We start from the raw sequence: 14,198 nt of genomic DNA, 5'->3' as shown, positions 1-14,198 counted from the left end.
TTATACCTTTAAATAACACATTAATTTTTTGTCCTGATGAATTTAAAATGTGCTCTTACAACCACCAGGAAAAATCAAAAGCCCTATGTACTCTATCATACAGCATTAATACCTCAAGAGGGAGATTGCAGCATTTAAGAAGTACAAATAAAGCTAATGCCTACCATTTTCTGAGGAAATTCCTTATAAGACCCATCACCTGGCTTCTAAGATTTGATGTACACCTGCATATCCAAAGTCCATACAAATTGCAGGGACTGAGCACCTCTGATAACTGAGCACCCAAAAGTGGAAGCCTGAATTGCACTTGCTGAGATGCAATACTATTCGTGATGTTATCTCAGCCACTCAGAGCCTTCAAGCTTAAACTGCAGCTGTTGTAGCAGCTCTGAAACAGAAAGGAACAGTAACTTTAGCCAAAACCGACTTGCCTGTCATGAATGAAAGCAACGACTTCTACTATCTCTAAACAGCTGACGTCTTGGGGGGGGTGGGGGATGGGGAGGTGGAAGTAGTGTGTTTGCTAATTACTCAATAACAAAAACATCTTTCCTTAATTAGTCGTGGAAATTATTACTCCAAACGAATACTAGTGTCAGTTTGTTTGTTATTCTGTACCATATGTATAATCTGCTCAGTGATGGAAGAAATATCACATTATAACTCTTTGAATATTTCTAACTATTGAAAACTTTAAAAATGTCATTCATTAAGGCCTTTGTTATTCAGTCTCTATAAGCACATCATGAAACATATTTTATCTACATCTAACCTTAAAAAAAATAACTTAAAAGCAAGCTTGAAATAAAGACTTCTTAAACTTAACTGTCTCAACAAAGAGATTCTCTGCATATTAAGGTGTGCCTTTGATATGACCATGGCAGTGACAGATGCTAGGGGCCAAATAACAAGAAGTGCTTCATACCCCTCATTACATAGGATTTACTGACTTTCAGCTTCAGCCCTGTACCAATGCTAACATTAATCTGAATAATAAATTAAATTTCTCGATAGGACTACCATGGTATCAGCTAAATTGATGTTACCACTAAAGTTTTTGAACTGAAAGTGGAAAAATATGCCAGTGTTGTAGCATAAAGAATGCCTATGCAGGAGTATGAAATGAAATGAATGAAAGTCAAACAAAAAAATTAAAGTCAATAATTAAAAAAGGTTAATTGCTGCATGAACAGTTTCTAAAATATGTTTGTTTCAGCTTTTATCGAAGGCAAAGTGTAAGAAATAAAGAATTATTAGAAATTCTAAAAAGACACGAAGAACTACTGTCATAGATAAGTAGTTAATATAAAGCTGCATATCTAACACTAGTAAACACAAAACCACTTAATTTTGTAAATTAAGTGTATGTTCAGCTGAAGAGTTAGTAAATTTACAGTCTCCTTCCATACAAAAAAATCTGAATCTTGGTAGTTTAAACCCAGCCATTTTCTGACTGAATGGGGATATCCAGTTCACCAATTATCACAGGCCACTTTAAGCCTGTATTATTTTCATAAGTAACAATAATAACAATAATAACAAAAAAAAAAAAAAAAACCCACAAAAAAACAACCCTCAGAACCTATTTAAAATTGGATTTCTCTAATCACACAGATGATTTATCAATTAAGTTCAAAGATCTTCAGCAAACTCCAGATGTATTTTAAATAAAACAATTTTACAGATTGCAAGAAAGGATTTATAAAAACATATTGTCCAAACTGAGTTGTCTTACATCAACATTGCACTATTTTTTTAGAGCTGCAAGAGGAAACAGAATTATATTCACACACCAGGAGTGTATTTCTACATACTGTATATATAGTGATGTGCTCCACAAACGCCAACAACAAGGGACTGAAAATAGGATCAATTCTTTTCCTTCTCAGAAACAATCTTGTAAGCATCTGAGTTCCCAAAGACATAAAAGAATAGTTACTTTTCTGAGATCTTTTGATACCACTCTTCATGGTGGAGCTATCCATGAGTGATAGGAAAGATCTCTTTTGAAAGTAAATGGTGCACCTTCAAGTGTGTTCAGATACATCTTTGCTGTTCCTTTCTATGTTTCTCAAGTTTTACTTGAAAAGGATGCTTGATTTTTTTAAATTTGGTTTAGGTATCACAATGGGATACCTTATATCAGTCAGTGCTTGCAAACCTTATTCTTCCAGCATAGAATCTAGCTGTTTCTTTCTCTGTGTCAACGCAGGAGGCTGAAGTAATCAGATAGGTCTAAAGAAGACAGAGGACTTTAACCTGCACTTTCTCAGAATCTGTGATAAGTTCATACTTTCAACATGACCACACGGAGCTGCAAGGTATATAAATAGCTACTTTTCATCTAAAAGCACTGCTTATCACAGAAGTCTGTACAGCAAGGCTATCGATTCATAATATTTTGAATGTCAGTATTGATACTATTGCCAGGGATTAGTAATTTCTGCATATAACTTTACCATTCCCATCCATCCTCTCCCTCCGCTGTCACTCAGTAATACAAAGTAATTGCGGCTCTTCCTCTCACCATGTCTCCAGAAGAAACATACACAGAGTAACATCTGTTGTACTGTCTAGGAATGTCTTTGCAGCAGTACGGTACTCATAGTTTTATTAAGCGATAATTCAAGCTCACTGTATAAATGCTTTTTTATTAATGGCTTGCTTGTATGTTAGAATGGAGGAGACAGAAGGGGAAAAACCTCTCAGAGGAAAATAGGGATGTTATTTCCAACATACTAAAAGGCAAACAGCAGTTGTTCTAAAACAGGAAAAAAAAACCCCAACAAAACAAAAAACAACAAACAAACCTTGAATTAGAGCATGAAGATACATTCCTGCTTACAAACTCCTGTAACCCACCAGGTCCAGCCCCTTCTCCCATCTCCTCTCAATATTAATTTTCAAATTCCATTCAGATTAGCAGGAGTTACACAAACACGCATTAATGTGTCCCTCAAGTATTTTATCACACTGAAGATGAGAAACAAAAAGTTTAATTATGACCCATACCAGAGAGTCATTCATTCAGACCCTGCTTAATTAGATGTGCGACAGCTATCTTAGATCATGAAGTTTGACCACAGTATGCTCTTATTGCAAGAGTATTAATGCAAATAAGATACAGATTACTGAAACCAATTTATCACCACCAATCTATAACCAGCTTGACACATGCACACATTCAAAAATATCACACAAAATAAATTGTGGCATACATCTTCATGCACTAAGCAAGTGATATACAGAAAATTAACCGTATGCTTTAACAAAGAGTACATGACACATTAAAAGTAGAATATGAAAGAGTTAAAAGAAATAACAAAAAGTTCAAGCACTACATGATTTCAGGGAATCTGGAGAAAAAATGGGCTTGCATCACCAAAGTTTGTTATTGCATCAAAATAATTTCAGCATTTTTGTCCACATCACTTTCAGGATATTTGAAATTTAACTAACAACACATTAGCAGTAGCTGCACTGTACTTTAAAGGAACTGAGAAAATAGTTTCCCTGTAGCAGTTAAATAATATGACTGGTAATTGCTACTTCAGTGTTTCATGGCACATCAGACTACATACTTAATAGACTATTATAAAAAATAATAAAAAAAAAAATCAGGCAGTGACATGACAGTCATCTATAGTTGTACTACTTTTAATTATAGCTGAGACACATGAAACTTTCATATAGAGAAAAACTGTTAAAGAACAAAGTTTTATTCCATTATTAAAATATAATAAGACATGGCTGTTCTTTCTATTGTACAAATACAATAGTCATTGTAATAAGAAGTGTTGCTTATATGATTAAACAGAATAGTTCAGTATTATGATATGTTTGACAGGTACCATTAATAGCACTATAGGAACAGACATACAATATTGTTATTACCATACTGTGTGTGCCGATACCTCCTAGCAATATAACTCAGCAAAAGGGAAGCACAGACTCCACATTTTCATCACAGCAGACATCTCCGTATGCTCTTAATGAGGGTGCTTTCTGCAGATTACACTTTCTAGTATTCTTCCCATTCTCAAACTGACTTGTCAAAGCCCAATCTCTCCCCCCACTTTCTCAAGACTTTGGTAACCAAGATTGACCAACTATTTCCCTTTCCATTTTACCCTCACTTGTCACACAGCAAGACCAACATCAACAGGTATTCAGAAGCAATAGTAGTGAAGTCCACTTGTATTTAGTAGGTTGTTGCAAATACAAGTGATCTTCTAAGAAACTTAATACATGTACACATATTCTCTTTAATATGCTGATCGGGGGAGTGACAGGTATGATTATTAAAGGACCGAAAGCCTTAGATTTCCTTTGACCTCCATTACAGTCTAGGACTCTCTGCTACTTGAAGGATAAGATTGTATTTGTCAAACTTATGGTAACATATTGCAAGTGGATTTTTCTCTGTTCTTCTCTACTAGCTATCATCCTGTAAAGGAATAGTTTCGCTAAGGGAGATGTATATGTTGTTTATAGATTCAGGGGGTTTTTTTTCTTCCCCACCCCCCCCCCCTTTTTGGTTTTGTTTTTTTTTTAAGAAAAAATAAAAATTGAATGATCTTCAGGAATTTTCTTTATGCTCACATTTCTCACACAGTCTATAAAAATATCATTGACACAGGGTGAAAAGGTCGCATGCCTCACAAAAATGGAGCCAAGTACTCCAGTAAGGTTTTTCACCTGGAAAATATCACTATAAACTAATTCTGTGTATTGGAATTTTATTATTATTATTATTATAGCAACAAACACACAAAAAAAAAAAAAGAAAAGAAAAAAAAAAAAAGAAAACCACACAAAAAGAAAAAAACCACCAACCAAATACCAACCCCCCCCCCAGGCCTTTTCCCAGCCAAGAGCTCCCTGAAGTGATCTTTCCCATAAGGAAGATAAGTTTTCACTTAGAGGATAGCATCTCTAGCAGCAGGAGTTTAATACTCAGCAACAATATCAGGGATACGCAATCCTGAATTTACAGCTCTTCAAATTACTTTTATAGTTATACCATTCATTTTGGATCAGATGCTTATCTAAAATTCCATATATTTTGGTAGCCATAATATCTGATTTAAAATAAGCCAATGAATGGTACTAAAAAAAAAAAAAAAAAAAAAAAAATAGCCCTACAAAACAAACAAGCAAACAAAATGCCACAGTGGGCCAGATTCTGGGAGCTATAAATTACTATAGCTAAACTATTTTACACTATGTAAGGATTGGGCCCAACATGCACAATTCCGCTTCAAAGTGGGGTTTTTTTTCCACCTGCGTAATGCTTTGTCTCTCATTTGCTCTGTTAATAACACATGAGAATTTCTAACTAGTTTATCCCAAATTCTTTTAAGAGTTACTTTTATGCCTTTTCTCATCAATGACTCAGGAGGAAAAAAGTGCTGATTGACCAATTAATCAAGCTTTATTGACATACAATTTTCCTCAATACTTTAGAAATGTCTGCAGAAGAATTTCTTCCAATCACAAGATCAATGAATCAATGTAAAACCTCAGTAATTAAATTTATCAACTTGGTATCAATACATCTGGCACCTTATGCAAGTATTATGTGAAGTTTGTTCTCTTAAGGGATATATTGATTGAGGGCAAAGAGCCAAATATTTCTATTATTAGATCTGGGAATGGTAGATCAAAACTCAGTCTGTTATAAACAACATACAAATGTTTCGTATACACAGATCTCATGCTGATTCTGTACCATTAAACCCACTCCTAACAAGCAGATAAGCCTATTAATTGATGATTAAGACTATAGGAAGATCAGTCATTACATTCAATGCTTCTTGTATGCGTTCATTGAACAAATGTATTGACAGGATCTATACAGTCATTTTCCTCTAGGAAATATATTTTAAAAAGGAGGAGAGCATCTAACCAAAAGTAGATTTCAAACCTTGTTCTTGCAACATAAATTAGCCTTAATTAATTAACTACATTTTGAAACTAAAGCTTTGCCATCTGAAAGAGATTATCAAATCTTTCACCGTCATATACTGTAGTTACTAATTGAAAGGTGAACAATAAAGCCTACAGATGACACAGCTGATAAGAGCCATATTAAAAACCAAAACAAGGAAATAAAAACACCATCCAAGTGTTTCACAATTTAATTTTTAAAGAGCTAGTACACAAACTATTCTGGAATATATTTTTTGTCGCTTTCCCTTACTACATATGCATAAACAAGTAAAGCACAAAAGTTCATGAACTGCAATTTTATCAGTTATAAGCAAAAGAGGAATATATAAAAAAAACAAAACAAAACAAAAAAAGCAAACAAAAAAAACCAAACCACAAAACCAAACCACCTAAGAATTTTTGGTTCTGCTCAAGCAGAAGAAGTCTTAAAGAACAGCTAAAGACATAAGATTGTCATTTTTTGCCCATGAACTGTATGATGAAGATATCAATAACAATACAATCTTCATATCTTTAAAATACTGCTAGAATAAGAGAAGCAGACATCCTTGTGATTTCACAGATGTTGCAATAAATAAAAACAATCTGATCATGCACTTAAGGTATCTTATTATGAAGGGGGAGGAAAAACGACAAAAACCCCAAACCCACCAATTCGTGTGGGAGTCACATCCTGTTACAAACATCAAACAACAATGAGCCTTTATGACCATGCTATGATTCCTTCATTTCAAACATGATTAATTAGCAAGTATAACACTCACCAAAACTCCCACCACGCTACTGTTTGCTGCCTATTTGCAAATGGGTCTCTATCAAGTATCCATAAGCAGTATTAGTCTCATTTATGACACTGAAGAAAAGAAGTTAAAGCATTCTGCTTTAAGGAAGATTTCATTCATACCTCAGCCAAAAAGAAGAGAAAACAAAAGAAAAACCCAACGACAAACAAACACCAAAGCCCTCTTTCATCAAAAGGATTCCTTGATAATCCAAACACAAACTTCATGCAAAATTACAAACTTTTTAGAAAAGTTGCTAAACATTCCAAACGGTTGAAAATAAGTAGAGATACAAGATCAGGTTAGATTTTGTTTTGGTCTTAGTCGGGGTTTTTTGTTTTGGTTATCTTTGGTTTTTTTACTTGAAACCTCAACTTTATACTCTATTTTAAATGCGCTACTCCTGTTGAGAATGGAAGGGTGGTTCATATGTCAAAAATGAAAACAAAAAGAGGACGAGAAGACGAAGACACCCTTAACAGGACTCTTAACATGTTTTAAGCTGTGCAAACAGATATCTTCAAATGTACGTTACTTGCAATAAACATTACTTTAGCAGGAAAAGAAACTTTGCTTCACAGGGCGGAGAGGTGGAAACTAAGATTACAAATATAGAAGAAGAAACAAGACTGAAATGAGAGAAAAAAATCCTGAAAATGCCTTCTCAAGCTGTACTCTATAAATACCATCACAAAAACAACGGAAAAAGGTTCCATTTGGAAGCAACAGATGTATTCCTAAGCAAGAAAATATCCCCGATGAAATAATACACAAGCATACAGAGAAAATCTTTAGAAGTACGAAAAGAGATACATGTGTGGCAAAGCTAAAGTTTCAACATGAAAATAAAAATTATGCTGAAGATCCGATACCTCCTTGGTTTACCAGCTCTGTATCACAGATACTTGATGATTTCATCACGCCCAGAACAGAGTCATTTTTAAGTGCAAATTGGTCCTATTCTCTCCAGCTTTTTCAATTTTATAAATTTGGGATCAAAAACATCAAAGCAGCTTCCACTTCGGACCTAACTTTTACAGGATCAATGTGACAAGTCACTGCTTGATAGATGTTTCTCTTGATAAACGACTTGTTCAAAAGAGACATTGTAGCTTTCATTTCCTGACCACAACACACTTTTAATTTGCAACAGCAGAGCTGCTCGAGTGTGACTAGTTCCCACTTTCCAGCCTTTCAGGATTATGGCACTGTCAGGCCACATACATGGGCAAAACAAAAACTCAGAGAGAGGTGCATTCGCAACAAGAATTGTAGCGAAACTTTTCCTCAAACACAAACCTGATTGCATTTGATTTCTCCTAACAGTGGGCAACAGTGGGCTTTTAAACCCCCATCCCAACCACCTTCAATCCCTAACATTTTCAGGAAGAAGGGTAAGAGAGGAGAAATCATATTTGGAAATATATACTTAAGTGCCATAGACTATATATAGCTGCCTAATAGTATCGTGTTTATTACACGTATATATATTACTGCTACTATAATTATTATTATTATCTGGGAATCGCATTTAACAGTCCAAACCATCCACACCATCCAATTTCAGCTCTCAGCATACTGTCTGATTCCCGATTTAAAATTTATAAATGTAATATCCTCCTCATCACAAGCAGCAGTCCAATCTGCTCTGAATATATATTACAGCTTTAACATCACAGAGGGAAATCTCCCATCTGGCAATCACATTTGCTCCAACAGCTCTAGGAAAGAAAAAAAAAAAAAAAGGGGGGGGGGGAATGTTCGCTCGCACTCACTCGCTCTCCTCCTTAAAACATTTCTCAGGCCAAATTATGTGCATCTAAAATAAACAGTTGCCTTATTGATTGCTTCAAAGTCAACAAGTTCTAAATGCAAAATGCAATCAGATCGTTCTCATCATATAGCACCCGGGATATGTTTAGCAATGTAGTCACCTACAGCACCGGAATAGGAGTGTACATTGTGCAACTGCTCTCTCAATTTCTTTCTTGCATTCAGATATGTTATTACGAGAGATCATTAGCCACACATGCCAGACCTCCCCCTTATCCCAAACACACACACGCACACACACACACATACACGCACACACAAACATGCTCCCTCTCTCTCCTAGGGTCACTCTCCATCCTTATTTGTTGCTACTACATGCAATTAAAAGTGAACGTACCCCCTTTTTGGTTGCATAAACCAGACTAATAGTCACTTCTGTTGTTAGTTCCTTGGCCTTAATTGAATACCTAGAGGTGCATCTACCACACCACAAGGAGATCTATTGAAATTCCCCATGCTCCATTTTATTTGACTTTTTTTGGAGGAGTGGGTGGCGTGGGGGGCTGAAGAGTGACCGTTAAAATGAAGCCACTCTCAGCACCTGATTATTTCTTTCTGTTACACATCAAGAACAGAGCAGTGGGAACCAGACACTTGTAAACTGAGCATAAAACACCACTTATTAAACAGTAGTAAACATTCGGCCGCAACAGCAATTTTGTTTGTTTACATGCAAAACATTCCCTCACCCCGCATCAGTTAAAACCTCTAGCAAATGATTACGCTGAAAGTACGACAGGGAAAAGCAGCTGGAGTTGAAACAAATACTCAAAAATTATTAGTTTGCAAAAGGAAAGGATGCATTTTAGGCATGTATGTATGAGTACGTTGATGTGTAGGTGTATATATTCATTGCCACGCATTTTCGCTTTCTCCAGTCACCGAGTTTAACTAATTTACATACCATTGGAGTTCAGTGGTGTATATAGTGCACTGCTAGTAACATGCAACTTTAGGTTTCACAACTGAGATCAATACAATGGACAAAACTAACGCTATAATTGAAGCAAAAACGATAAACAAATGATAGCAAGAGAAAAAAATGCTTATATATAGACAAGCGAAAATATACTATTAAACATTAGATATTTGTTACAAAATATTTGCATGCAGCGTCCTCGATGCATTATCATGCTATTTAAATTTGTCTTTGCTATTTAGATGCAAAGGAAGTAGATCCCAAAACGGACATACCATAAACACTGGTGCTACTGATCATTTCTTGCTGGCAGCACAAAAAGCTGAATTGGATTTTTCACAAGCAGGAATTCCAAAGGTTGCTTTTCATTAAAGCCACTTTTCCTCTCAGCTATCAAATGTCACTGCCTTGAAACGTGGGCCCTTTCGTCAGGTATTCATTTAACCTACATGCATATAATTAAGTGGGAAAGCAACATCAACAAAAAGGGGATCTCAGATCACAAGAGAAGAAAGAAAGGGGGAAAAAAAAAAAAAAAAAAAAAAGCACATGACCAGGAATGCAAGTCCATGTCAATTTCACTCACTCCCATTGAAACTAACAAGAGCTCCAGGGAGGATAGTAATAGGATCAGTGGATTGTATATACCATTAAATTATACATCTTTCTCTCCCTTCCGAGCCAACAATACGCCCACCACGCTGTACCCCCTCCGAGATGATGGGCTTACATTTTACTGCAACAGCTTTTCTGACATATTCGTGCCCCCCCCTCCCCCCGCCAAGGCACAGCAATTTAAACCTAACTTTTGTTTTGCGAGATTCTTATTCGCACTTATTTGCCCAGAAGTTAGTTGCCTCAAAGTCCAGCCCCGCGTTACCTGCAGTTTATTATTTTCAATGCAACTTAAAAATAAATCCAATTAGGAGGAAGAGGAGGTGGGGAGGGAGCTAGCAATCGCGAACTCTTAATCTGCCTACTATTGTTGGCAATGATCAAGGAGGAAAAACCATGCACTGCGATTGTATATCTGTACTTTCCAGACTACGATTAGGAAAGCAGACTGGAGTGTTTAGTATCGGAAAACGACCGCGAATTAGGCAAAATATTTAGGGCACGAGCAGGCGATAAAAAAATTACACGGCTGCCTCGGAGAGGTTTAAGATTAAATAAAATTTCAAACGATGGTAGGAAGATTGGGGTGAGGGGAAGGAAAAAAAATTAAAAAAAAAAAAAAAGGAAAAGATTCTCTTACCTGGAGATTTGGTACAAGAACCCGATAGGTTAGAGTAGCATCGATCCGATATGTTTGCTGATGAATGGGGGCTCGGGTTAAGTGAAGGTGCCTATGATTTGAAATCATTCCAAGTTTTTGAAGGGAAGACTGACTGCAGCCTCTGCCATGTTGGAATTTCAAACCCAAAACAGCTGCTTTGCAAGGAGCCAGCATGCCAGCAGCTGGACGCCTGCGCAGAGCGCCGCCGAGCCAAATTCAAATCACTTTCACGCGAAGAGCCAAAGATCAGTTTTCAAAGGGGGAGCGGCGCGGGGGGCGGGGGCGCTCCGCGGCCCTGCGCGCCGGGGCCGCCGCTTCCCGCGGGCGGCGGTGGGGCGTCCGCGCCGCGGCCCCGCTCCGGCTCCGCGGGTCGGCGGGACGGGGACAGCGGGCAGCGCGCTGCCTCCGCGGCGGGGCTCCCGCTCGGGCGCGGCGGCGCTCCGCGACGCGGAGAAGCGGGGGAGGGCTGGGGCCTAGCGGCGGCCCGCGCCCGCGGGGCAGGCGGGCAGGGAGCCGGCGGCGGAGGTCCCCCGGCCGCGGTCGTCCCCGCTCCGCCGCGGCCACCCCGCGCCTCCCCGCCTGGGGCCGCCGGGCGTCCCGGCTCGGCCAGCGGCGGCCTGCGCGGCTGCCCTCGCCGGCCAGCTTCTGCGCCGCGTCCCCGGGCGGCCGTTGTCGGGGCTCACTGGCCGCCACCGCCTCCCGCCTGAGGAAAATGGCCGGATGGAAGTGCCCCGCGCGGCAGCGGGCTCGTCCCGGCCCGGGCGGCGGCCGGCGCCGCGCAGACGTGCCCCGTCCCCGCGGTGCTGCCGCGGAGCCCAAGCCGCTGCCCGCCGGAGCCCGGCTGCTAGCAGCCGCGGCAAGGCATTCCAGGTAGCCGGCAATGGCTGAGGGGCCCCGGCAGCCACACCTCCCTCTGCCCGCACTTCCCCAGCCCCTGCTCGGCGGGGGATGGCAGGGAGCCAGCTACCCCGGCCCACAGCTGCCGGGGACTCCCCTTGCATAAGAGGGATTCCCCGGGGGGCTGTTAGACGGGCTTTACAGGCTCTTTATGCTGGCAGAGAAGGCATAAAGTGGCCACACAGCGCAAATTGGGCCCTCCTTCTTATACACCGGTTACGCTGTCTCTCGCAAACGGGTCTTTCTCCGTCTGTCTCCAGCGTGGCCGATCCGCCGTGCCCGGTACTCCCGGACACCCTCTGCCCTCCAAGCCATCCTTGCGCCCACACCCCTGTTACCGCAGCTGCGGGAAAGGCAGCGAGGGCTTCCCACCGGACAGATCTACGTTTCTGCTTTTACACCTGATGGGACTATCCGAGCATTTTTACCTTCTCTTCTAACGGAGAAGAAGCCACGCTGTCCCGATGCTGTTCCTGGGCTCTGGCTTAGGGTCCTCCTGGAGCGGTTTTACTTCCTCTCTTCCTGGTCCTGCTGAGGAGTTAAGAATGTCTTGGGAGGGTTGTTTGTTAGTCCTGGATGTGAAAGAGATGGATTAAATTTTCGTAGTATGAAAAGAAACATGCAGTGTGAGTATGGGCTCTGGAGAAGGCAGAGGAGACCAGTCCCAGGAGATTAGCATCTGGAGGAGTGGGAATAGGCTGTTTTCCTGGCTGTTTTCCTTTTCTGTAGTATAGTAGGCCTAAATAAAGCTCAGAAGTAGTTGCCAGCAGAAGCTGCTGTGAGCTGTCAGCCAGTCCCTATCCTATCGGGTAATGGAAAAGAGAGGACCAGAAGGCCTGTTTGGTTGATGTGGCCCATGAAGTGATTCAGTTAACCCAAAATTATTTTCACCAGCTGAAGAATGTTTTGGAAGGCCTGAGCCTCTCCTATGTGACAAAGGTGTGCCTAGAGACTGGAAATAAAAGGACAGAGCAAACCAGCTGGACAAACTTCTGCTTATTCCTTGGACAGGTAGGGATAATGCTAGCACTGCTACACAGGGAGGAGAGCACTGCTAGTGGAATAACACGGTGTCCTGAAGCCAGGAGCTGGTTCTAGAGCAGATACAGCTTATACTATCAAAACTGCTTTTGCTTCTCATCATGTCCCAACTGAAACAAATCATACACATGAAAACACAGTTTAGCTGAATGTTGGGATACAGACAGCTATTTTTAGAACTTGCGACATAGCTATAGCAACAGAAGTCTACAGAAATCACTTTTAGACAGCTGCCCAGAGCAGCCAGCGGATGAGAAACACCATCACAACCTGGCTATGGCCCAAGCTACAGGATGCTCTCCTCACACCTTTTCCCTGCCATCAGCAACGGGCAGCTATGAGCAATGGGCCCATAGCCTGGGTCAGCCCATTACCCATGCAGATAGCCACCCATTGTCCCTTCTACAACAGCTCAGGGTTATGAAGTGGTGACTTTGTCATTAACGCAAGCAGACAATTGTTCCAAATGCAAGTAACACATCAGTAGCCTCTGGTGTTCACTAATTAACTATAACCACACTATACATATTACACGTAGTCTCCGATGCTGAAATCTGCAACATAGCATATTGCTTCTGTTAGTGTTGCAGCACTGAGCACTGAAAATAGGAAGTCATGGTTCCAGGGTCATGAGGCTAGTCTAAAAATCGTATCATTAACCATAAAAATTATTCTTTTTATTTTTTACAACTGGATTCCTTTTCCTACTTTTTCTCCAAAACAATGGCACTATGCACTTTTTTTTCTCAATTGTAGAAAGATGAATTTTTTTGCACAATTGTAGAGCTCCATGCCTTGTAGTGGCAGGAAAACAATGGCAACTACCATGAGGCATTATTAGATGAGCAACAGAGCTTTTGAAATTTTCTGACCAGCAAAGAATGTATTTATCAATCTTAGTATTGCATTAACCTCAGTATTTTCATTTTATACACCTATATTTTTCTTCCCTTCAGGCTTCTCAAACCACATTAAAATAGCCTGAACTGAAACTGTAGCCATGCAGTACATGTTTGTATGGGTTGACATTCATCTCTGTGCAGAAGGTCAGCATAAGGCTTATGTACTGTATTAAGTCCTTATTTTGAGGTCTGAATTAGGCTGAAGTGAAGGCCTTGTTCAGCTCATCTGTACATGGATGAATTCCACTCTTTGTTTAAAAAGCCATCAAGCAATCCTGATCCTTTCGAATGGAAAATTCTCACAGACTTTCAAACTGGGAATGTTACTTTGAGCCTATTTCAACATCTAGGTGAAACGTTCACAATGAAATTCAAAACCACATGAAACTTGCCTGGTTTCAGGTTTTGCTACAAACTCCAAACTCAGACCAGGCTCCTTGAAAGGTTCACAGACCTTTTCAGCAAATCTAGATTAATAACATTTAAACCATTTCAATTGTGAAAACAGAACAAAAGAAACAAAAATCCCAGAAAACAAAGAACAAGAACATCTAACTATGCTACTGCATCAGTTCTCCCAGGGATGCTGATGCGAT

The 14,198-nt window shown here is 39.9% G+C and overlaps 1 protein-coding gene across 10 annotated transcripts in view; it reads right to left on the bottom strand.

The window, feature by feature from the left end:
- FIGN (fidgetin, microtubule severing factor) overlaps positions 1–10,934 on the bottom strand; it is a 104,723-nt gene extending 93,789 nt beyond the window's left edge. For 2 of the 10 annotated variants that reach the window (XR_004389920.1, XM_030487505.1), the window contains exons 1-2: positions 10,742–10,934; positions 9,762–9,931 (exon numbers count right to left, since the gene is read on the bottom strand). Coding sequence is in view for 5 of the 10 variants with exons in the window: in XM_030487505.1 (XP_030343365.1) it covers positions 9,762–9,786 (25 nt within the window). In the remaining 5 variants the exon portion in view is untranslated. Of the gene's footprint in view, positions 1–164; positions 442–3,894; positions 4,191–7,606; positions 7,856–8,672; positions 8,856–9,761; positions 9,932–10,741 lie in introns of those variants that run through there. The other 8 variants (XM_030487506.1, XM_030487501.1, XM_030487500.1 and 5 more) reach the window with 8 other exon arrangements.
- Positions 10,935–14,198: the final 3,264 nt, after the last annotated feature.

Source organism: Strigops habroptila, chromosome 5 (genome assembly GCF_004027225.2).
Source record: "Strigops habroptila isolate Jane chromosome 5, bStrHab1.2.pri, whole genome shotgun sequence".
Lineage (NCBI taxonomy): Eukaryota > Metazoa > Chordata > Aves > Psittaciformes > Psittacidae > Strigops > Strigops habroptila.
This window is presented reverse-complemented; position numbering and strand designations above follow the sequence as displayed.